The following is a 23,389-nucleotide window of genomic DNA, read 5'->3' as shown; positions in this document are numbered from 1 at the left end:
GGGAGAAATGGAAAGTACTAGAAAATCAGAATATAGCTACCTTTTGTCAACATGCCAAGAATTATCAGAGTATACACTAGTGAACTAAAAACATCACTCCTTTTGTTGATGTGAAGAATAAGAAGATCTATTCTTTATGGAATTAGCAGTGAGACATGCAAGCTGTGAATAAAACTGGAAGAGAAAATCATCTGGACAGAACAGACTTTTTTTTTTTTTCCAGAAAGGAACATCAAAAAAGAAAACAAAGTACAAACCCAAACGAATGGTAAAACAAGAAAGGTAAAAACACAGTTCTACTCTGAAACTTATGTCTGGGGTGACTAAAAGAGAAGGGACAGAGGAGAGGAGGAAGAGAGAGCTATATGAGTAGAGAGACCAGCCAAAAGCCATGGGGAGATACTTGGCAAAGAAAGTTTCCATTCAGAGCACCAGATTTATCACATTGTTACTGAATGCAAGTGAAATACGGTGAGCTACTTTAGTAGGGTTGACAGCATAAACTCATGGCTTTGTCACCTTTTAGCAACTGCAGTGATCCTGCAGCCACTCTCATAGTGACAAAGAAAAGTCATAAAATGGTAGAGTCACGCTTTCCCCTCTTCTGGGTGAAAGAATCATGACATTGCTTGGTCTCTTATGCACACACTATCCTACATTAAAAGGTTTCTTAGCAGCAGAACTACTGCTCTGTATTAGAGCAAACATTGTGCTGTTCCTTCCTTTGGTGCTCTCAATTCAACAGGAAAAAAAGCAGAAGATGGTGGAGATTGAAGAAAAAAGCACCTCATGTCTGACAAATACTCCACTCTGTGCTCAGAAGCTGCTGCACCCAGACAGACCCAGAGACACCACACGGGCCCATGGCATCCCCCCTGCAGGAGCCAGCTGCCACCAGCGAAGAACACAAAATCCCCTTCCTTCAAACACCATTTCTGGTTTTCTCTGGTGGTAAAAGAGGTGACAATGGAGGTGGATAAGGCAGAGCTGTCAGTCCCTGTCACCATGATATTTTCTGAAAAATCCCTTCTCCAGGATTTTTCTCCTGAGAGGCCTCAGAAAAGAAATGTGAACAATAATTATCTGATTGCTTGGAATGTGGTCTGGAGGTTGCTTACCAACAGGTGCATCTTTGATTGGTTCCATGTGAATTGTTTTTAATTAATGACCAATCCCAGTCCAGCTGTGTTGGACTCTGGTCAGTCACAGGTTTTTATTATTCATTCTTGTCTAGCCTTCTGATGTCTTCTTTCTCTTTCTTTAGTATAGTTTTGGAATAGAATAGAATAGAATAGAATAGAATAGAATAGAATAGAATAGAATAGAATAGAATAGAATAGAATAGAATAGAATAGAATAGAATAGAATATATAAGCCATTTGAGAACTTGGAGTTAATTCTCATCTCTCACCTCATCCTGGGCACCCTCACAACACCACAAGTCCCCTTTAGTACTTGACACCACATTCAAGACCATGAAATTAAAAGACCCAAGTTCATGCCTGGCAGGTGTCTCTCATACCAAGCCGTGTCCCAGTTACAAGCTTGGCTGTGACTGATTACCCCACTACCAAACCTGACTGAACTCTCCCTGCTGGAATTGCTGACAGCTTCACAGCCTTTCCCTCTGCTCCAAGAAGGCAGGAGTTTCATACACCCCACAGACAGAGGGGTTTTCATTTCATATAAAGTTCTCTCAAAAAAACAGACTTGGTTATTAGAGATGGGTTTATTTCTAGCCCACACTACTATTTGTACTCTAGGCCTGAGCCAGATAAAAGGAACATGAAGGAAAACATTTTTTGCTGAAAATGCAAAGCAGCACTTCTGGTTGTGAACATATTTATAATAAAACTCTATGATTTTGATTTTTTTCATTATTTTACCAAGAACCAATAAAGCATGCAAGATTACTATAATTTAAATGTCAGACATGCTCCAGCGTATGTTTCTTCCAAGTACTATACATTATTCTACCCTTTTCCTTTTTATTCTTTTTTTTCAAAGCCACTTACAGGAGAGTTACTGTGAGCTATGAGATTGTTCTTAATGACTTAAATAAAACCCTGTAGCTACTTGGCTCTATGTATATATTATAATGTGTTCAGAAGCCCATTGGACTTGCACCTCTATCACCACTGCAGCCAGCTGCAACTGCATCAAGATTGCTCTCTCCAGCACTAATAATTAATACTGGGAATCTACCAACAGCTGAGCAATTCCTGCAGCTTTACCAAAGCACAAGGAAGCCTGAGAGGAAGCAGGCATCCACTGCTGCAGCTGTGCTTTCCCCTTCACTTTAGGGGCAGAGGTGTTTCCTGCCTTTTCCCCCAAAGCAGCCAGGCCTCCGAGGCAGCACCCACTCTCCTCCTCCCTTCTACCTTTGGGAGGACTGACAACTTCAGGGAGTGCCGTGGCCCAAGTTCATCTCTCCACTCCCTAACCTACGTTCCAAGCTGCCTCAAGTGAAGAGGAAGGCTTTTGTCAGTATAAGTAAATGAAAGATATTTTCTATTCCCCAAGGTCACAAAATAAGTAATAAGCTATGTGATTATCTTCTCTCCTATCCATGACTTGAACTGCAGCTGTGTAAACTCCTGAAGAAATGTATCTGAAAAAGGCCAATCTTCTCATCTGTAACATAGGACTTCTGTTTTTCTGAGGGAGCTGATTGCTGCATAGTCTGGTCCTCTGAACATGATGGTGCATTGCAATACTGCTAAAATATGAAGCTATAGTTTAGACATCAACCCACAACTGCTCGATTTTTCAGCTCTTTGATTAAAAGTTTTGGATTCAGAACTATTCCATCAAAGAGATTTACATCATCACAGCTAAGACAGAAAGCAACACTAAGATAAAGAAAAAGCAGGTCCCCAGAAAAGTGAAGCTTATACTGTTGTATCTGTACTGACATACACCATAATGGTGCAGGGTCTAAAAAAGTATTACTTTTCTGGAAATCTCCACTAGAAGACATAGTTCCTTACAAAATAATAATAATAATAACAACATCAACAACAATAATAATAATCCCAGCAGTTGGCATTTCCATTCATTAAACCTCTGCTTTCCTTCTGCCCTTCTAAAGTTGGTTCTCACCAAGAAGAATGTTGAGCTGGAAAAATCGCAGTATTCTCAAAGCCATGAATATCACTCTTATGCTTGCCCTGGGAGCTTTCATGTGTCAGCTCTGCTGTGCTGGCAGCCCCATTAAATTACTGCTAACCCCATTTTAAGCATCTCTCCAGAATTCTCTTGACAACAGCTAGCCAACATCATCATCTAAAGAGAAACAAACCTCCTTTAATGCAAACAAAATGTGTCTACTGAGCTTTTCAAGACATCAACCATAATACACAAAGAGATACATGCAACATATAAAGGTTTCTGAATTTGAGGATTAAAGGCTCATAGGAAGACAAATCTGGAGGACAAGCCCTCTGCCATTCAGCCCACCCTCACAGGGCACCTCTGGGGTCTCCAGGCTTGACTGCAGCACTGGGGCCAAGAGGTCCCAACTCTCACAAACAGCAGAGAAGGCCACTGGACAGGCTCTGTGATTGTCAAACCATCATTAAAAACACATCAGATCTCCAATTAATGCAATTTGGCTTTTGAGGGAAACAACAAAGTCATGTTGAATCAGGGTGGAAAAGCATATTAGTAATATGAAAATATTTTTCTTTAGAAATTCTTGCTACATTCAGTGTCATGACGTTGACACCAAGACAGATCATTCTCAAAATCCAAGTTTATCTTAAGAGTTAGAAAATAATTGATTTTAGAATCTTCATCAGTTCTCATTAAACTTGGTAAACTATCTATGAATGAAGGAAAGCATTTCTCCAGAGGCTTACAGTACACTCACACTGTGCTACCTAGTACTTCTCCAAATGATCACGGTTTGTTACTTACTGTAAGTTCAGCTACTGGGATTGAGAATTTACAGTACAAAAAAGTGCAAAATTTGTTAAATTCTATTAAGAAAATGGCCATGATTAAGAGCATCTGGTTAGTAATCAAGTACTCCTTGGCAGAAACATCATTTTAAGATCTGTCAATAAGGCAGAATGAGTCTCTCAACAACTACCTAATATGAGATAATTTAGATAATAGAGACAGCCCAATAGACAATAAATTTGCCTTCTGAAGCAATCCTGGAGAAAACTAATTTTCATTTTACATACTTCTTGAAAATGTATGTAGATTATGAAATATTGAAAGAAAAGCATTGAAGGAAACCTCCAAGTCTGGCCTCTAACCTCTGTTTGGCCCCTAACCCAGAGGTTTATCCTGCTCAAATCCTTAACCTCTTCCAAAAGCCCCAAATCCTGAATGGATCCTTCCCAGCTCCTGTCAGTTCTCATGCCCAAGCCATACAAAACCTCACATCTGATAATGCCAGTTGCGTCTTTCAAAGAGACAAACAAGAAAATATTTAATTTATCTGCAAGCTCCAAGGCTCTGCTAAGAAATCCTCATGTCAAACCTCTATGGAAGGAAACAGGAGAAATAGTCAGAAATTAAGTTCTGGTTACACTGCTCTTTCCAGGCTGTGGTTTTTACTGGAAGGCACAACAAGAAGACACCTCTCCAGAAGAAAAAGTTTGTTCAAAAATTGGCTCAGGTTATTGAACCCTGAAAAAAAAAAAAAAAACTGGCTGAGAATAATGAATGACCTGCAATACTCAGGACATTAGAGCAAAGGATCTAACAGAGCAGGCTTTTTTTTTTTTTCTGTTAAATATGTTTCAGGCTAGGTCTAATCTTTTGACTTTACATTCTGTGACTAAATGGTTTAATCAGTAATGAGGCTAAAAAGCTTTGATGAAATATTTGTACAAACAGGAAGAATTAAGTTGCTTATTGAACAAAACCATCTCTACTGAGGATTCACTTCATTTGCAATGTTCAGTCAGCAGAATTATTGTGGAAAAATAAATATGTTCCACATCATAAAACTCTAACACGCCAATACTCAAATTAAAACTAAATTAGCCAACACAAACATGAAAGGTGGTTCTAGTAACAGACATAATTTATGCCTCTGATGAGCCAAGATAAAATATTTATGTAATTGCATTTTCTGTATTTAGAAAGATTATAAAAACCTAGAACAAAACATTTGAAAGATTATTTAATGCTATTACTACTTAGATTGAAGACATCTTAGGACCAGGGTCCTAATTACAATTACTAATTACTTGGCACTGTATGTGCATTTTTACTTCCCCTTGAAATAGCTTTCTCTGCCCTGAAAAGGTTGAGCTTCAGATAATACCATCAAACCAGCAGGTGAACCCAACATTCAGAATAAAAGAAGGGATGAAACTAAGCAATGCATCTAAAGCCCACACTGTGAGCAATAATCACAGTTTTCCAGACACCTCAGCATTTCAGCAATATCTTTTCTAAGTAGAAAAAAAGATTCTTTCCTTTTTTATCTCAAAATATGTCACCTTTTTAGATTAGCTTGGCTGTGTTAAACATACTTACAAACAAAATGCCTTTCAAATTATGCAAATCTTGAAGCATTGCACGCATGAGGGATCCTGCCACTTCACCTACATAGCTTGGCATGAACTTGTGTTTGTCAAAATTCAAATTTGAGACTTCTCATGAACAAAAGAATCACCTTCTTTTGAAGTCACTGTTGTAGCATCACAATTTGTGGTAACAAAACCAGAAAAAGACAACTTCAGTGTGTACTTTAAAAAAATAATATTATAAATATACTACTGAGATCAGCATTCAAGTGCTGGCTGTTCCACTCTCCCTGGACTAATCACAGGCTTAAAAGCTTATTTAAGTGCTTAGCTCAAACATTTGTGTTTCAGTAATGTATCTAAAGATACCAATGAAAAGTAAGCTGCACCTGGTTCCCAAATAAACTTTGTCAGGTTTTCTCTCTACAGAAACCTTAATGCCCCACTGCTAATCACAGCAGCCAAGAAATGCTGCAAGATGTGACTAAGTGTTCAAAGTTATTTATAAACATTTAAAATTCTTGGCCAAGGACAAGGTTCAAGCAATAGACTCTACTCAGAGTCTATTTTCCATAATTTACTGAGTATATAACATAATTTCAGAAAATGAACATTTATTTACTTGATCATCAGTGTGCCCACAAGTTTTATATAACTGCTTTAAATCACTCATTTGAGGAAGCATTCATGCTTCTGTGCAATGACACAAGTTCTACCCCAGGCACTTGCTGCACACATTGGAAGTATGTCAAACAGGACCTACCCCAGCTGCCATCCCTCATGGCACCATGGCTTCAAACCCAGAAAAGATCCAAACCTTCTGATTCCTATTAGTCAAAACCTACAGAGGAAAGTTTCAGGTCAGGAAAAAGTGACCCTACTGCTACACCAAGCTCTCAGCAAGCTGCTGGGACAGTCCCCCTCCTCCATCACCTGTCCCTGCTCACACCCCCCTGTGTGTGCTGTGGTTGCCAGATGCAAGGTGAGAGGGCAGGAGAACCATCCCTTTGAGCAGCCACCTCTCATCCATCATGTAAAACCGCACCCTCAGCATGCACAATGTGCAAAATCATTTCTTGTACGGAGTCAGCAGTGTGATACCAGCAGGGTTCCCAATCAGAGCAGGAGGCAGGATGTCCTGGGGGAAAAACTGGTGCCAAGGGAAGTAGTGGAGGGTAGAGGACAAGGAACACAGAAAGCAGATTAGGTACGGCTATTAGGCCTGGCCAATGATGAATAATTCATGGATATCTCAGGAGCCTTTATGGTATTGTTCTTTCTGAAGGAAATACCTATTTATTTCCAGAGGCAAGAAGTAAGTGCCTTTATTGCTTACACACTTCTCTTTAAACACAAATATTCATAAAAGCTTTCTTAAAGCTATCATAAAAGCTTTCTTAAAGCTGGGCATTATTAAATGTTTACTTACTTACTTTACTTGCAGTATTCCTTTTAGTTTCTGTATGCAAGAGTGCTGCAGAATTTTTACACAAATGTGCAAAATACCTTGTATTAGAACCCCAAAAAGGGGCATCTGATGACCAAATATTCAGTGTCAACAAAAGTCCATTGTGTTACTCTGACAGAAAACCATATTTTTATTTTATTAAACCAGATCATACTTTAACTACATAACCTACATTTTTTGCATGGTTATATTAGAAAACTATTTTCCAAAAATGAGCTAAAAGCTTGATTTTAGAAGTCAATCAAGGAAAAACAAAATTACTTGACTATCATGAAATGCGACTATTTTTTTCTTTCTTTCATAGGAAGAAAGAGACAATCTTAAACTTTATTTTGAACGTCTTAAGCTACAATAATTCTGCTTGGAAAAATTCTATCTTCTTCCCAATTAGGTGTATTTTTAATGACCTCAGATATTATCACTCTGCTGGTTTATTTTTACCCATAGAGGTAAATAGTGAAGATTTCATATTAATATGGAAGAATTAGTGATTCCTATTAGCTCATATTTAAAGAAAAACTTAAGAGTTTTTAATTCTTTCACATATTTCTATAGCCAAGGTTTGTAAAATATGTGCATGCTGTTTGTAATTAAAGGCATATAGAAAAATTCAGCAATGAATAAAACCCCACGGAAACAATTTCTGGCAACCCTAGTGATTCCCAGCCCAGCAAAATGTTCAATTGAGTATCAGCAAGTGTCCTTCTCTATCACACTGCCTGTGCTCCTTCCCCTGCTCATGGCCCCAGCTCACTGGCAGGATCCTTTAACATAGCACTCACTAATTTCATCCCTTCAGGAGCCTCCTGCATCCGGCAGAGCAGCTGTTTTCCTTCACTGCCCTGCCCAGATGAGTTTGCCTTGCCAATCTCTCAGCTAAAGAAAGTGCTCTGGACAATTACCTCCTGCGCCAGGATGAGCATTTAAAGATGGTGTAAGAGAGAAAAGCAGGAGAATTGTTTTGGCAAAAGGGCCACACTCCAGTAACTGCCTATAAATACAGTCAGGGTTAAATGAACTGCCTTGTGGCTACCCTGAGGACTGGGCAGCATTAAAGGCTGTGCACAAGGGCAGATTCCATGCTCTTACAGGGACAAACACACAGAGCACCACTGCAGCAGTGAGAACAGGACATGATGAAAGAGACTACCAAGACTGAATCTCATTGAATTGTTTCCTTCCTATGCTCTTCTACTCACCTGTGCTTACTCGTCTGTCTTATCACTCTACTGCACATGCTTCAGGGCAGGAAGTTGCTAGATGTACAGCATTTTGAACCACAAAACTTGCAAATCTCACAATAAATTATTAACAGTAACACCAAAAGCAAATACAAGCTTTGTAAAAGGTGATTGCCATTATGCTTATTTTATAACTAGATTTGTGGCTCTTTGCCTCCCAGCACAGAATTAAGCTCTACAAATTGGGCTGCCATTAAATATCTCATTAAATATCTAGACCAGATAAATAGTAATGTAAATTTTTCACTAGTAATTATCCTATTGTGTCTTTTATGATACCAATGCAGTAACTTTCCCAGTACTATTTGAATAGCATGAGCAAAATCATCTTATAACTTCAGAATTAGCAGAATTGCTGCTGATATCAGTGCTGCCACTGATAATAAGGGTTCAGATGAGAATATCATTCCATTGCTGCCAGCTTTTCAAACTTGCAATGATTTTTGAAGCACTTCATTTTGTTTATCTAGACCATTTTCACTCCTGGGAACAAAGTGGTCTTTGCTGTCTAGAGCTCAGGTAGATTGATGCACTGCAATGAAATCTTCTTTACATCCTTGCAATAAAACTGCTTTTGAATGAGTGCACAGCGGCCAATGTGTGCTTGATGTATTTGCTTTGAAATTATGTAGCCATTTCTATTGATTCCTCACACAGGTAATTTTCTGTGTGCCAGTGAAGTCTTCAGAATCCTATGCATTTTGTCATAATTTATCAAAGCTATTAATAAATTTGTAGAAAAGTGGCTTACAATAGTTAGATCTAAGAGGGCTGGAATAAAAAGTCCTGTAAAATTTTCATGATGACCGTTGAAAATGTCACATGAATCTTCTGCTACTTAGAAGAAACTGTATTTATTATAAATACCATCTTCAAAATTAATATTTGAGCATGATAAAAGACCTGTTTGCTACTTTCCTTCAGCTGCAGGGTGCAGTGATTACTAGTGTTCTTACCCACACCCAAATGCTGTCAGGAATATTTTGAAGGCACAAAAAGAACCAAAACCTAAGGAGCACAAATGTTGGACAATACAAAAATAATCTACAGTGTCAATCTCATGGCCTCTTACCATTTGTAATTTTAACCTTATGAACATATCTGATCATCAAATTGCACAACCATCACCTTTACTGTATAAGTAATATTACTGTATTTTGCTTTTTATTCTTTCTTTCAAAGATACATCTCTTAGACTCCCTTTTTGCAGGGTAAAGGTACCAGATCTTTTAGCTTATTGCCTTGAAGATGAAGTTTTTACCCTCTATTACAATTCTGACTAATGTTTTCAGGGTTTTTACATTATTCTGCAAGAAAGAATTAAAGGACTACTATTTGTCCACTTTTATTTCCACTTATCAATAAATAAAACCTTTTCTAGGTATTTACAAGGGTATTTGCTTCACTGGGCAAAAAAAGGAAAGAAAAACCTTTTCCAGAACTTTTTGGAAGAGATGTATGTGAAGTTTCTGCTTTTCTTCAGTCTTTTAGGTACATTTTAACTAAGATATGTTTGGACTCCATCTCATAGTGTATATTTTCCAAATAATTGGCAATTATTTTTGGTTATCAGTTTTGCATAATGCCATCCTTTATCCTATACCTCCCCAAATACATACCATTCTGACCTGTAAGTGATCAGCCTCTACTGACTTTCTTCAGCCCATAATAAACCTTTTCAGCACATTCTCCAAGCGATTAAGGAGGTCACTTGTGATTCAGCAAATCTGTTCAAAGTTTTCTTTAGCTATTTCAAAGAAACCTCAGATATTCAAATTCTCTTATCACAGAGATCTATTGGGAAGTTCTGACCAGCTTGTGATTCAAGATCTCAACATCCATCAAAACAGTGAGAACTTGAAACAGAATCTGCTCTTTATATTAGAGAGATATTTTATGATCTTGATTTTATGATCTTGACAAAGGGACTTTTACAACTAATTCAACTGAATAAAAGAGAGAGAAATCTGTTATATTCTTATCCCTTTTATCTGTGGATACTGCTAAAATGGGATACTGAATTCTGCATTTACTGATTCTACACCTTTCCACAAAATTAGGTCTTAGCATTTTAACACGAACATTAGACAAACAGCTTCCTCACATACCCATTGTCACACGGTGTGCACCTGTACCCAGGCTCTTGCAGGAACTTCCCATCTCGCTCATTTGATCCATCCCCTTTTGTCTTAGCACCTATCAAGTGTTATCTTTGTGCTTTTAAGATTATTGTAATGCATTTTAAATTCTTTTCATGAGATTTCTCTCCCATTCTTCTGTCACTCATTACTTCAGCCACTCCCACACATTCTCACCAATGCTGGTGTTTTCAAATAAAAGCAATTTCAGCATGAGTTAAAATTATGAGTCTTCAACATTCCTATGGATCTAATTGTGGAAAAACAGACTAGTCTAGTGACAGACATTTTATGCTGGGAATCTATATCACTTTTTGGTTTTAGTGATTTGAACAAAATACATTATTTTACAATAATGCATATGTGGTTGTAAGAAGTACTGTGACACCCATCTGTTTCCTTAGAAGTAGCAGTCTTCTTTCTTTGAGTCTAGATAATTGGGAAGAATAAAGGTGGCCTAATGCTTTCCAGCATAGAAAGCAAAACCTGTAAAACAATTCATTACAAATAAATTAAAAGAAACTCTGTAATCTGATAGCAAAGCAAATCAATGATAATAATTTATGATGCATTCCATATGTTTCTCTTTGATGCCTCTTAGTCAGCATGGCTCACCAACTGGTCATGTAAATGTGGTGATTTGAACTCCAGGTCACTCTTTGGAGGAAGCCATTGGTGGGCAGAAAGGTGAGGCTGACTTTGTTATTGCTGACTAAAAGAAAGATGACAACAGACATCTGCTTCAGAAGATGTGGACTAAAATAAAGTTAATGTATTATGTGGTAAAGCATAAAGGAGACCTCACTGTTTTCAGAATTCTACAGCAAAGACCCTGACACCACATAGCCTGAGTTTTATTTTTTTAAACTGTGTTAAAAACAGATGAAGAAACCCCACAAGTCTGACTGCAATGAGGTCTGCAAAGCACAAAAGGATCTGCAAAGTGACTGCTTGTTACGCATCATTTCTGCAGTGGCTCAGAACAGTTCTGACAGTGCATAAAAAGGCATCCCTAGAGAAACTCCAGGACTTTGCGCATTGAGATCCCCCTCTCTAGAGACATGGGTTTATGTAAGTGTTCACAGATGTGATATGACACAGAAAAAAAGAAGAAAAGTAAATAAAATGTCTGCAATGGCTTGATATCACTGGAGAGCAGAAGGACAGGGCTAGAGAATAGTGTATTTACTATTCCAAACCATTCTCTCTGCCTGGCTTGGAAAATTGATCAATGCAGTCAAATCATCAGCTTAGTTATTATAAAAGACAAATATCCTTCCACTGTGGCAGAGGGAAGAAGAAAATGCAAAAAAGCAAGCTAATGAAATCTCACATAGAAACCTCAGTAATGTAATTGTCTTTTTATCTATGCTTGCTGATGAACACAGCTCCACCCAGAGACCAGCCATCCTGGGGAATTAAATCATTCTGGTCAATAAAGCATAAAGTGGACAAGAGCAACATCTTAAAAGCCATTTTCATGATCAGAAACAATGTTAAATACTCACATGAGAACATTCTAAATCAGGCAAAGCTACACAGCTCTACAAGCAAGCTAAACAAAGGTCAATGAGGGCAAGTCATTAAAGGATATTTAATGTACACAATTTATTTTTACATTTGCAGTTTCTCTTCCTACCACATGTCTGATTACTTTTCTTTGGTTACATGCATATTGTTCAGGACAAAGATGTCCTCTAGGATTGAAAATAGCTTTGTATGTGGCAAACTCAGCCCCAGATGGACTTCCCAAGATTTTGGGGGTTTTTTCACCCAGTGCCAAATTGTTCAGTCAAGTAACAATTTCTTATGACACATCAATTATAAAAGTAATAATTTTACTTCCATATAAGCTCAAACAAAAGCAGCAGTATTGTGTACACTGCCATGATTCATCTTCCTCATGGAAAATCCACAGCTTTTCCTAGTTTATAGATTTTTTTTCCTCCACAAATATTTATGTCCAGCAATCAAAAACTTTTAAACAAACTGTAAAGTCTTTAAACAGAAGCAGGAAATTAAGTGCACCTAAACTGTAATCTGTTCTTTGTAACAGGGTGCACAGCTCTTCTAAAGGAAAACCAACTGTTTACTCACCATCGCACTCTATAGCTTTTGAAGATTTAGTATAAATCCTGGCACTGTTTTTTCATCTTGAATAATTACACATAATTTTAGAAAAAACACAGATGTAAAACTAATTCCTTTCTGCTCTGTCATCTTTCTCTGCTTTACCAGAATATTAAGGGTGGCAAGATTTTAAATGTTTAGTTCAGTAAGTTAATTTAGGCACATTACCCTCAATGTAACACAAAAATCTAATTCACAATTCCTACAAGAAAAATAAGTCATTCACCAAAGCGAGATATTCAAAGCTGCTGCTTTCCTGAATCTTCCAGTTTATTCTCTAAGCCATTATGTTTGTTACATGGATCAATTTACAATTTATGTTGATCTGCCAGCAGATTCAAATTAAAATTAATTGTATAAATTTGAGTACCCATTGGCTGTTCTTTGCTTAACATTCATTATCAGGGTAAGGCTCCAAAACACAAGAGGAAGGGAGATGTAGGGCTCTGAAGTCTGTGTAATGTTTCATTGTCAAACTAGCATTGGTTTAGCAACAACACTATAGGCACAAATACAAATTTTATGGCAATTAAATTATGCAAATTTAAAAAACCGCTTATAGGAGAACAATATTGTTTTTACCTTACTGATAAGTGTGACAACATCACCTTCCCGGATTGTGAGTTCATCGTCGTTCTGTGCTTCGTACGGAAATATCACTTTGCAATACTCCTTGTCTGAAAGGAAGAACATTCACTGTGATAAATTATCACTTTATAACAACTGCTTATTCAAGGGTGAATAATCTTCATAAAATATTCCATTAGTGTCTCTTTGTGCTGCCTTATTTTCTTGCCATCTTTCTCTTTGTATTTTAGACCTTCATAAACAACATGAAATATTTTAAAAACTGCAGGCTGATAAGCATTCCCACACACGTCATCCAGGGAGTCAGCTCTGTAGCCACCTAGAACCATTATCTCAAATGAAATTGCTCCAGACAGCAACCTGCCACAAACTCTTTCCCTTAGAGTAAGCCTGTATCTGACACTTCCTTCCATAGTTCCACTGGTTCAGCCTCCCACCAGACTGCATAAACTGGAAGCATTAAGGACACAGAAGGTTGACATAGCTTACCTATCCCCTTGTGTGCAAGAAAGCAGATATTTATGAATCTATACAGATGGTACAACAATAAATAAGACATCAATGAATGTTAATCCATTAATAACTAAACCACCTGTACACTCAGTGTAAGAGTTTTGAGTATTACTCTAAAGTTTCCTTGACCCTTTTTCCTTTACTGTCTATAAATAAGGACATCATCTCAACTTTCATCTGGAAAATACAGAAGCCAGCACTCCTACTCAGAAATCACAAAAAGCAGTTGTCATGAAAAGCAGTTACTTCCATGTTGCTGTGCAACAGATGAGTATGTCAGTGTGCCTTACAAATAAAAAGCGAATATGTTTTACAGCTGTTAAACTATGCATAAAAATATGTGATAGTCTAAGACAGCAGGTCTAAAAGGACTAAGTAAACTACTCTACTGTTTGTAGAAGGGCATGTGATTTTGTAGAAATGTTCACCTCCCTTTAAATGTCTCAGTTTTCATGACTTCTCTGTCTAGTTAACTTCCATACTGAATGCAGAGAAGTACTGGCAGGCCACAGAAATACAAATTAATTTGAAATAACAGGACTTATTCTTTTATAATTATTATAAAGAGAATCTGCATTATCCCACTTGAGGGTATCTGAGGCTCCTCCAGGGGGTCAGTTCAGCTGCCCAGACACCAAGTGCCTTCTCAGATACTTGTGGGTATGTAAGACACATGCATAGTATGCCTGAACCTATGGAATTCCCATGTCCCTCTGGCCTGACAGTTGGAGGCAATTCAAAACAAAATACCCTGGAGGTATCTCAAAGAGTTCAAGATGCAGGCTACCGATTTCAGCCCCCAAGCTTTGGTCTTGTGTCTAAATTTAGATTCAGGAATCTGATGTTAGAAACCAACCTGGTCAGTGCACTAAAGTCAATGGAGATCAAGTCACTAAAATGAGTGAAGCCCTGAGAGCTGCTCCTGACTCCAGAAGCAGACACCCACATTTGATTAGCTGAACCATTTGCTCCCTGGACAGCAGTGACAGATGTCTAGTGGGACCACCCCCCAAAAAATCCAGATATCAAACTCATGATTATAACCCAAACTTAGGGCTCTGACGCATAAGCTCCTTCCAAACTTCTAAAGTTTATTGAGAGGAACACCAACTGTAAAGAGGCAGCCCAGAAATGTACATCTGAAAATTTGCTCTCTGCAAGCACCATCAGCCTGAGAAACTAAATAGTACTAGTAGGGAACAGGAAAGCTCTTCATTTCACACTCCATCATTCAGAAACAGCAAGAACTTTATGTGTCATTGCTTCAAGCAAACAAGAACCTTAGGCTTTACAGATTTCTTATTCCTGAACACAAATGTTTGAAATGTTTGATTTACCCATGACCATTACAGTTGGTTTTCTGGCCATGCCCTGTATTAGGTCTGGCTAAGATGGAGTTAAGTTTCTTCACAGCAGCCCACATGGTGCTGTATTTTTCATTTGTGACTAAAACTGCACTGGTAACATCCTGTTGCCCAGCATACCTACACAGCTTTCTTTTTTTCCCCTTTTTCTACCCCTCAAGTAGGCCAGGGTGAGCAAGAAGCTGAAGGGGACACGGCAGCTGACCCAAGATGAGTAAAGGGATATTCTCTGCCATATGGCTTCCTGCTCAGCAATAAAAATGAATAATGCAATAAATGGCTTTGGGGGTGTTTCCATTCCTCGGAGACTGGCTGGACATTGATCCACTGTAGGTGCTGAATGAATTGAGCTACTGAATGGTGGTTGCCTTTGTGTTGCCTTCTTTTTATTTCTCTTTCATTTATTTATCAAACTGTCTTTATTCATTGATTTTCTTGCTTTTGCTTGCTCTGCTCTCTCCCTTACAGGGAGCAAGTGGCTGGGTGGAGCACAGCTGCTGGGCAGGGTCAGCTCACCACACCTCCTCTGGTGTTGCTGAAGAAATAAAATTCAGATGAAGACAACGAACAAAACTTTTGAGGGAAAAGAAGTGAGCAAGGGGAAAAAATCCTTTTCCCTGTTCTGAAAGCAGAGAACACTATGAAATAAACATTTGGTGACTTTTCCAAACTACTGGGCATGTGAGAACCACCAGGTCACAACTCAGATTCAGAGGGTGTCTAACTGCTGCTTTACTGCATTCTGAGGAAGGGTTGGGATGTCTCCTTGTGGACCTGGCTAGGATGCTCCACCTACTCACTGCCTTGTTTTTGAGACAGTATAACAACATTTTATGCAAAAGCTGCTAGAAAGCTGACACACACTAACTTAGGTGGATGCAAAGCAGCATGTAGATAAATATGAAATTCAACACATTTTACACTTCAGTGGCATGCTACCTTAAATTATCATCGTGGGGTTTTTTCCTATTCCGAGTATATCCACACTCTGAAAAGCAGCTGTGCTAAATAATAGATTCAATGAATTAGCCCAGAGTTGATGTAGATGCAACACTGCATTAAAGAAGCTGAGTGCTGTAGACTCAGGCAAGTCTCTAGTTACTGGGAACAAGCTTAGCATTTCTTTTTTGGGATACAGAACTGGCTGGATTCTCAGAAGTAAACAACACCTGAGCCCAAGAAGGATGGTTCCAGAACATCCATTCTCAGACACATACATTGATCCTCCATTCAATAACAGCATCAGCTGAAGATTAAGTGGGAAGCCAAGCACAAAGTACAGCTAAAAGACTGCAAACAGCCACCACAGCATCACTCTGACCGGATGTCTGCAGTGCAGCTTCTGCTCAAGGCATGGATGAATCCCACATGTTTCAGGTTAAAAAATGCTTTGGATAGCAAAGGGCTTGGGTATCCTGAGTCCTATAACAGAGAAGCCTCCCTCAGGCTTGCTACTTGAAGACTGGATATTTGAATTGTCTTTCAGGATGAAGACCCTCACAGACAAGAGTGGAGAGAGTGCTGTGGTTTCAGCATCTTAAATATCAATTGATAATCAGGAAGTAAGTTCTCCCTAGCAGACAGATACACTTCTTGTCCTTCTGGTTTTGATGTCAAGAACTCTGTCATCCCATGACCTGTCTACTCTCCCCGCCAAATTCTAAATATTTTATTTCCTTTAAAAAAAATCCAAATTACAGCAAACCAAGGAATTAAACTGTAGAAAAATGTCAAAAATCAACCAAATGATGACGTGGTTCATAAAGATCCAGGAGAAAATCTTCTGAGAGGCACAAGAGGGAGCTGGGGGAGGCTCATGGCTCCCCTGTGCTCTGAATGCTGACACAGGAACTCAGAGTGAAGGGACAGCCATGGAAAAAGAATATGGTTTATGTACAGTGGAAGTCTGGACTTCTTGAGTACAATTCAGACAGGCCTACACTAAATCACTGAACCCATTGGATCATGCTGCAACAGAGGTCTCCACATCACGGATGGGTTGGGAGCAATGTAAGCAACTGGACAAAGTCAGTCTTCAATCTTCTCCTAAGGGATAGGTAAACCAACATGATTTAAGCAAGCAAAAACAAAGCCAACAGAACTCAAAATAATATGAATCAGATTTAATAAAAGCAGATTAATAAAAGCAGAGAAAAATCTAATAGGCTATGTCACATCAGGACTAAAATTGTCCTCACTCAGCAGGGCACAATACCGCAGCAGAATGTAGAAGCACTTAGATAGGAAGGAAGAAAAGATAAAAGAAAAAAAACTAATTTCAGACACAGCATTGTATAGACCACTGGAATTTGCTGAATTTGGGATTTTCTGAATGAGAAAAAAAAACCCAGAAAAATACTAAAAGTCAAAACAATATGTGCTATTACATGTCTCACAAATAAACTTAAGCCAAATTAAAACTTCAAACTAAGATACCAATACTAAGTATCCCTCAGCTGTAGATGATAAATCTCATTTTTACATTTGACATCCAAAGCTGGGTTTATGCATCACAGACAGTTCTTCCAGAAGCCTCTTTTTCTCCTCCTCACCTGATAAAAATATATCTGTTCCCAACAGCAGCTATCTGGGAAACATTAAGGGAGGAGAAAAGATGATACTCATGAGCTTTTCAGTCCTGTTTTATCAATTCAGCAGTACTTTACTCTGTCAGAGCACAGTCTCTCACTGCACACGCACAGCTCCTCCCAACCATGGGCAATGGGCACTGCTCAAGGAACTGAGTGAATGGATAAACCTAAAGAGAATGAGATATTTTGTGTGGGTTGTTATTATGTATCTTTGCGCAACACTGTCTGTCCCCAGGTTGAAAATGTGCCCTTTTTGACAAAGTCTCAACCCCTCGAAAAATCTTTGCCTCAAGAGGGAGAACAATAGCAAGGGGCTGCTTCATTACCCAGGCCATTGCAAGGACAGGATTTCCCTGACAGAATTCAGTGGCTCAATATGTATTTACAACTGCAGGGTAAAGAGCTGATGTCAAGCTACAGACCTGCTCTGGGACTTGGGGTCCTCCAGGTAAATTAGTTTGTTTGTATTTTGAGAGACTGGTTAAATATTATACTGTTCCAACCAGATCTGAGCAAACTCCATTCACTGTATCAGTAAACCCTGCTGCACTTCAAAACCGTGACTCTTCTGTTTGTTCTCCTGCCACACTCCTAGGATGAGCTGAGAGCTTCAAGAAGGCAGTCCACAGACAAACATTCATTCAAGCTTAAATTTCAAAGGGGACAGTGACTCCGGAATTTGCTTTTCCTCTTAGGGCAGGATGACACAATCTCTTACTTCTATTGTTGCTTTTTTGTATCATTAATTTTTGAGGCTTAAATATTTCCCCATCAGCGAAGTACAGCAATCAATATGGACACAAACAGTAATACTAAGCAAGGAAACAAGCAGCATTAAGGTAGTATTCCCTGAGCTTAAACTTCCTCTCTTTGACTATCACTCATAAAATGTTTCTGAAATGCAGTAAAACATACAAAATCTAGTGAAAAATTACATAATTATTACCAAAACCACAAATCAGACAAAAAAAATTCCAAACACTATATTCAGCAGAATTTGGTTTTACTATTAATTGATACACTCAAGACTCATAAATAGATTTCACTAATAAATATTTTCACAGAACTTAGTAAGATATGAACTGTCAAAACATCACCATATTAAAAAAATAGAAATAGGAATATGGTCCTACTAATACATATTCACCATGCAAAAAGATTAGTTGTTTGCTATGATCTTGGTATTCCTATGCAATAGCTTAACTCAAATTTTAAATAGTGAGTGGAGTAATCAAATTAAGTGCTGTGGTGAAGGCACTCTGTGACTTACTGCCTTTGCTATTTTGTTGTCTGCTTATTTATACTCCATTAATGCAGTCTCAATAATCTGCAATAACTCTCAGATGTTGTGGATCTTTCTGTTTTGCTTAATTTTAGAATCCAACAGAGCTACTTCAAAACTTAGATATATTTTCTACAACATATTCTATTCACCACAAGCCACTCATACTAAAAGTAAGCTATTTCATAGAAAACAATGCATCTCACCCCAGAAATAGGATTGTAAACACTCATGCATTAATGTGCCATCCTATCTACATGGCAGAGATGGAACTTCAAGAGCAGAATACTCCTCTAAATCTAGGAACCCACAAATCTAAACCAAACAGCTCTCCCCTTTTCTCTTCAAAGATGCATTCCCTCATTTGCAAAAGATTAGTGATGTTTTCCAAGGGATCACTCAAATCCTGTAAAGATTTGTACCTTCACTGTGCTCTTCCTTTGAGCAAAAAGTTGTCTTTGGCCCTGAAGAGTCACCACAAAATCTTAAGTCCATTTTTGGGGAGATTTACAAAGCGTTTGGTTGGGAGATGCACCTTAGAGACCACACACCTCTGTCTTTTGCTGCAGCCAACTCACCCCATCGCAGAGCTTAGCCCATCTTGCATGTTGCAGGAGCAGTTGGCACATTAAGTGTCTCAGTGCTGATCACTGCCCCACCGCATCAGAAAAGTTACAGAAAAAAGCAGACTGGAATCAAAGTGTGAGAAAAGTCAGCAACCATCCCTCCTTGATGAAGCCCCATGGGCAGAGGGAAGATGCTGCTGGTACCTGCTTCCTCTCTCAGCTGGCTCAATGCAACTGCATTCTTTTAATCCAGTTTGCACTAAGGTATAACATCATCAGTCATGGAAAGAAATGAGGAAAATTAAAAACTGGATTATTCCTCTCCCAACATAACCTCTGTCTTGCTTGCAGCATTCATCTCCAAGAGTAATCCCAAAGGAATCTAAACCATGTATCCAAAAGCTCCCTCTCTGTACTGAACTTAAGTCTATGGATCTTCTGTTTCCTGCTACTTCCTTGGAGAATGGCACAGTATCTGTTTTGTTCAGCAGTTAAAGACTCCAATAAAGACTGGGACACGACCATCCCAGGCAGAAGTGAAAGTACTTGAGGTCCAAGGTGGAATGACACTTTTGTGCTGAACACAGCAATGGGAACATTCACCAGTGTTCTAAGACTGCAAACTCCCTAGGACCGAATGCTTTTTCAAGCTCGTTTGTGGTAAAAAAGTAAAAATTGAATTTTTGAGAAATGACAAATACTATACAGATTATAGTCCTATGCCAAAGTCTGATCATACTCCTCATTTCTGTCTATCAGACATTAATTTTATTATGAAGAAAATGTTCCTCTGCCTATATTAAACACCAAACCAGACTGAAGCATGTTTAATTTGCACTGAAAGGTTTTTCAATTTGAGTGAAGGACAACTTCAGCTGAATGAAATGTGTCTTCAATGATGTCATTTGAGGCTAAGAAAATTATATATAATTACATTACATCAGACCTTCCTATAGATGTGCTTCTCTTTCCCAAGGATGAACAGAGATGCCAAGAATTCTACTGAGGCCCCAAAGATTCCAGGAAAGATAAAATAATAAATAATGTGGTTTAGTTAAAACACAACAAGATACTGTGCAAATAAGGAGTCCACCCTTCTCACCAACTCTGGCAAAGTGGATGGGTTGAATGATGACAGCGACAAAAGAAGGATTTTTCTGGCCAAAAAGGTGCGTCCATGGGAAAAATCAAAGAAGGACCATCCAGAGCCCAAAAGTGTTGATGGAAAAGTGTCTTCCATATACTCAGCCAGAGCTCAATGGATCACGGTAGAAGATACAGTTTTCTAACCATTGGTCAGAAGGTTTCCACACTCAGTTTATAAATGTGAAAATTTGAACCTCCCATACCTTGGGATGGGATTTAGTGAGCAGTTTCAGCTGTCAGAAGTATCAGGTGATGTGGAAAGAAGCAGCCTGGCTTCCCACACAAGGGTCAATGCTGCAGGTGGGAAAGCCCCTGGACCACCCCTTCTGAAGGCACCTGCACTCAGGTCAGCTTGAAGTGCTCAGCCTGCAGGTTGGCAAAGGTAATTCCAAAACATCTTCAGGAGCCCTATTCTGCATTACCAGTTCACACATTTTTCAGTATTTCAAGTTTTCACTTCCTCAGGGCAATTGAAATCTTGCAGTTTTTCTCATTAGAGCCTGCTGGCATGGGAGCACAAGATGAGAGGATGTAGCAAGTCAGTGATTGTGGTGGGGCTAATGGACAATAACTCACTAAAAGCTCTTTTAAGCTGCTTTTGCAACTCTGAGCTGAAAACCTGAACAAACCAGTTTGCAACCACACACTTCCCTCAGACAGACCCTGCTCTGCTGATCCAGATGCTTTCCTACATATGTCTGTATGTGTTTCAGTTCTGAGACAAAATGTTATCTGCCAACTATCTAAAAGGATAAACACATCAGGGAAGAAGGACTGGGCAATATTTAAAGAAAGTCAGCTCTGTTATATTCAGCTTCTTTTCTAAGGTATGTCTATGTTCTCTTCCCTCTTACTCTTTTCCACCAGAATCTGTAACATTTATTTGCAACTCTACATAAATAAAATCAAAAGATGGGGAACATTTATGTATGTTATTTGGTAAGCTGGTTACATATGCCTCCCTAGAACAACATAGAGATATACCTGAAAGATTTCATCATTACTTCATCATTGCTAAGCACTGAAATGATGCAAAAAAGAAGTGAAGGTCAGAGAGTTAGAGAATAGTTTGGATTGGAAAGAAACTTTAGGATCACCTAGTCTGATGTTTCAGTGGCCCCTGCCATGGGCAAGGACACCTTTCACTATACCAGGTGGCTCAGAGCCCCATCCATCCTGGCCTTGAGCACTGCCAGGGATGGGGCAACCATCCTTCTCTGGGCAACCTGCTCCTGTGACTTACTATGCTCACAGTAAGAAATTTCTAACATCTGATTTAAACCTGCTCTCTCTCAGTTTAATGCCATTTCTCCTTGTCCTGTCACTACATTCCCTTGTAAAAATTCACTCTCCAGCTCTCTTGTAGGTCCCCTTGAGGTACTGGAAGGCTGCTGGAAGGTCTCCCTGGAGCCTTCTCTTTGATTTCCCATACAAACTATACCATGCATACAGTGTTATTTCTGCTATGTAAAGAAATAAAAATAAAATAATTACAATTTTTTTTTAAAAAAGAGGAAAAAGGCAAGGGCATTCGCAATGAGAGAAATTTTTCTATGACCTAGCTACAAGTTACAACCTGAATTTGGATCTTATTCAACTCTGATTAATTCCAAAGTATCCTCAAGGCTGAAAGTTTATCACATAATTTAACTTGATTTTTGGTGGCAGAAAATTTGAGGTAGGGTCACAATAGCAAAAACAATTCAGAGAATTCTGTGAAACAACGCCTTTTGTCTAGGTACCACCTACTCAAAGTTTATCCTAAATATATCTATCTGCATCCTGGCTTTTACATACAGGACACTCTTTTAACAAAAACCAAAGAAAAGCATTCAGCTTGCTTTTAATAGCACAAAGTGCAAAAAAGAAAAACCTATGAAACCTACTTTTTGTTCTGCTGTCCACTTCTATTTTTGTTGGCTCCTGAGTTGCTGTGGCTGGAGGCAATTTCTTCCCAACATTCTGAAAAAAAATAATTATTCTTTAAAATTTGCAGGTTCAGTTAAAAGTTGGACAACATAAAAAATAGTAATGGAAATACAAAATATAGGAGTAGAAAAGGGACAGTAAAGAAAAAGAGGCAAATTATAAACTATACTTATGTTTGTTACTGGGGATTAACTTTTTTAAAAATTATAAAGAATTAGTAAAAACGTGATCCTTTAATTTCCCTCTGCTAATATTTCTAACATTTTAAATGATAACACCTTAACACTTCCCTGAGTTTCAGGGAAGACTCACAGAAGTTTCACTGGTAGATTGAATATTAAGCAATCGATGAAATGACTTAGGGAAAGATGTTATTCAACACCAAAAGTAAAGCTGAAAGAAGCAGCAGAGAGGAACCCACTTGGCTTCTGTTCATACAAGGAATATTCATTTCAGTCATTCTAGATTGAGTGTGATTTTTATATTGACAACATCTCTTTCTTATTTTATTTTTTTATATCTTTTTAGCAAAAGCAACTAAATTACAGTGAACTACTAAAATAAGCAATAACATGCCTCAGACAAGTAAGCTGAAACATTAAACAAATACTATCTGCCCCCACTAAAATAAAATAGAATAAAATCAGTGATATTCATCTTTATGTATCTTCTCTTATTACAAGCATGCTATCCCCCCTCTTTCTCAGCTTGTCTCCCTATGAAAAAAGTTTTCTATCTTTAAAATCCTAGCAATGTGTAGATGAGAAAATAAGCATAATTGTTGCCATCATTGTTTCTGAAAAGCCCCAGCTGCCATTATTCCCTGCAAGGTCTGCACAAGCACCACAATGCTCCTCCAGGCTTTCATGACCTCCTGAGTGAAAGCTTAGCGACCAGAGTGCTGAGATCCAGCCTTGCAAGTACTGAGTACCATAAGGGCCATA

The 23,389-nt window shown here is 38.4% G+C and overlaps 1 protein-coding gene across 4 annotated transcripts in view; it reads right to left on the bottom strand.

The window, feature by feature from the left end:
- SH3KBP1 (SH3 domain containing kinase binding protein 1) overlaps positions 1-23,389 on the bottom strand; it is a 211,550-nt gene that overhangs the window by 39,252 nt on the left and 148,909 nt on the right. For all 4 annotated transcript variants that reach the window (XM_030960512.1, XM_030960520.1, XM_030960536.1 and 1 more), the window contains 2 exons: positions 22,403-22,478; positions 13,049-13,143 (listed from right to left, as the gene is read on the bottom strand). In XM_030960512.1, coding sequence (XP_030816372.1) covers positions 13,049-13,143; positions 22,403-22,478 — 171 coding nt within the window. The remainder of the gene's footprint in view (positions 1-13,048; positions 13,144-22,402; positions 22,479-23,389) is intronic.

The sequence above is a fragment of the Camarhynchus parvulus genome, chromosome 1, assembly GCF_901933205.1.
Source record: "Camarhynchus parvulus chromosome 1, STF_HiC, whole genome shotgun sequence".
NCBI lineage: Eukaryota > Metazoa > Chordata > Aves > Passeriformes > Thraupidae > Camarhynchus > Camarhynchus parvulus.
The sequence above is the reverse complement of the archived record's forward strand: the minus strand, read 5'-3'. Positions and strand labels throughout refer to the sequence as shown.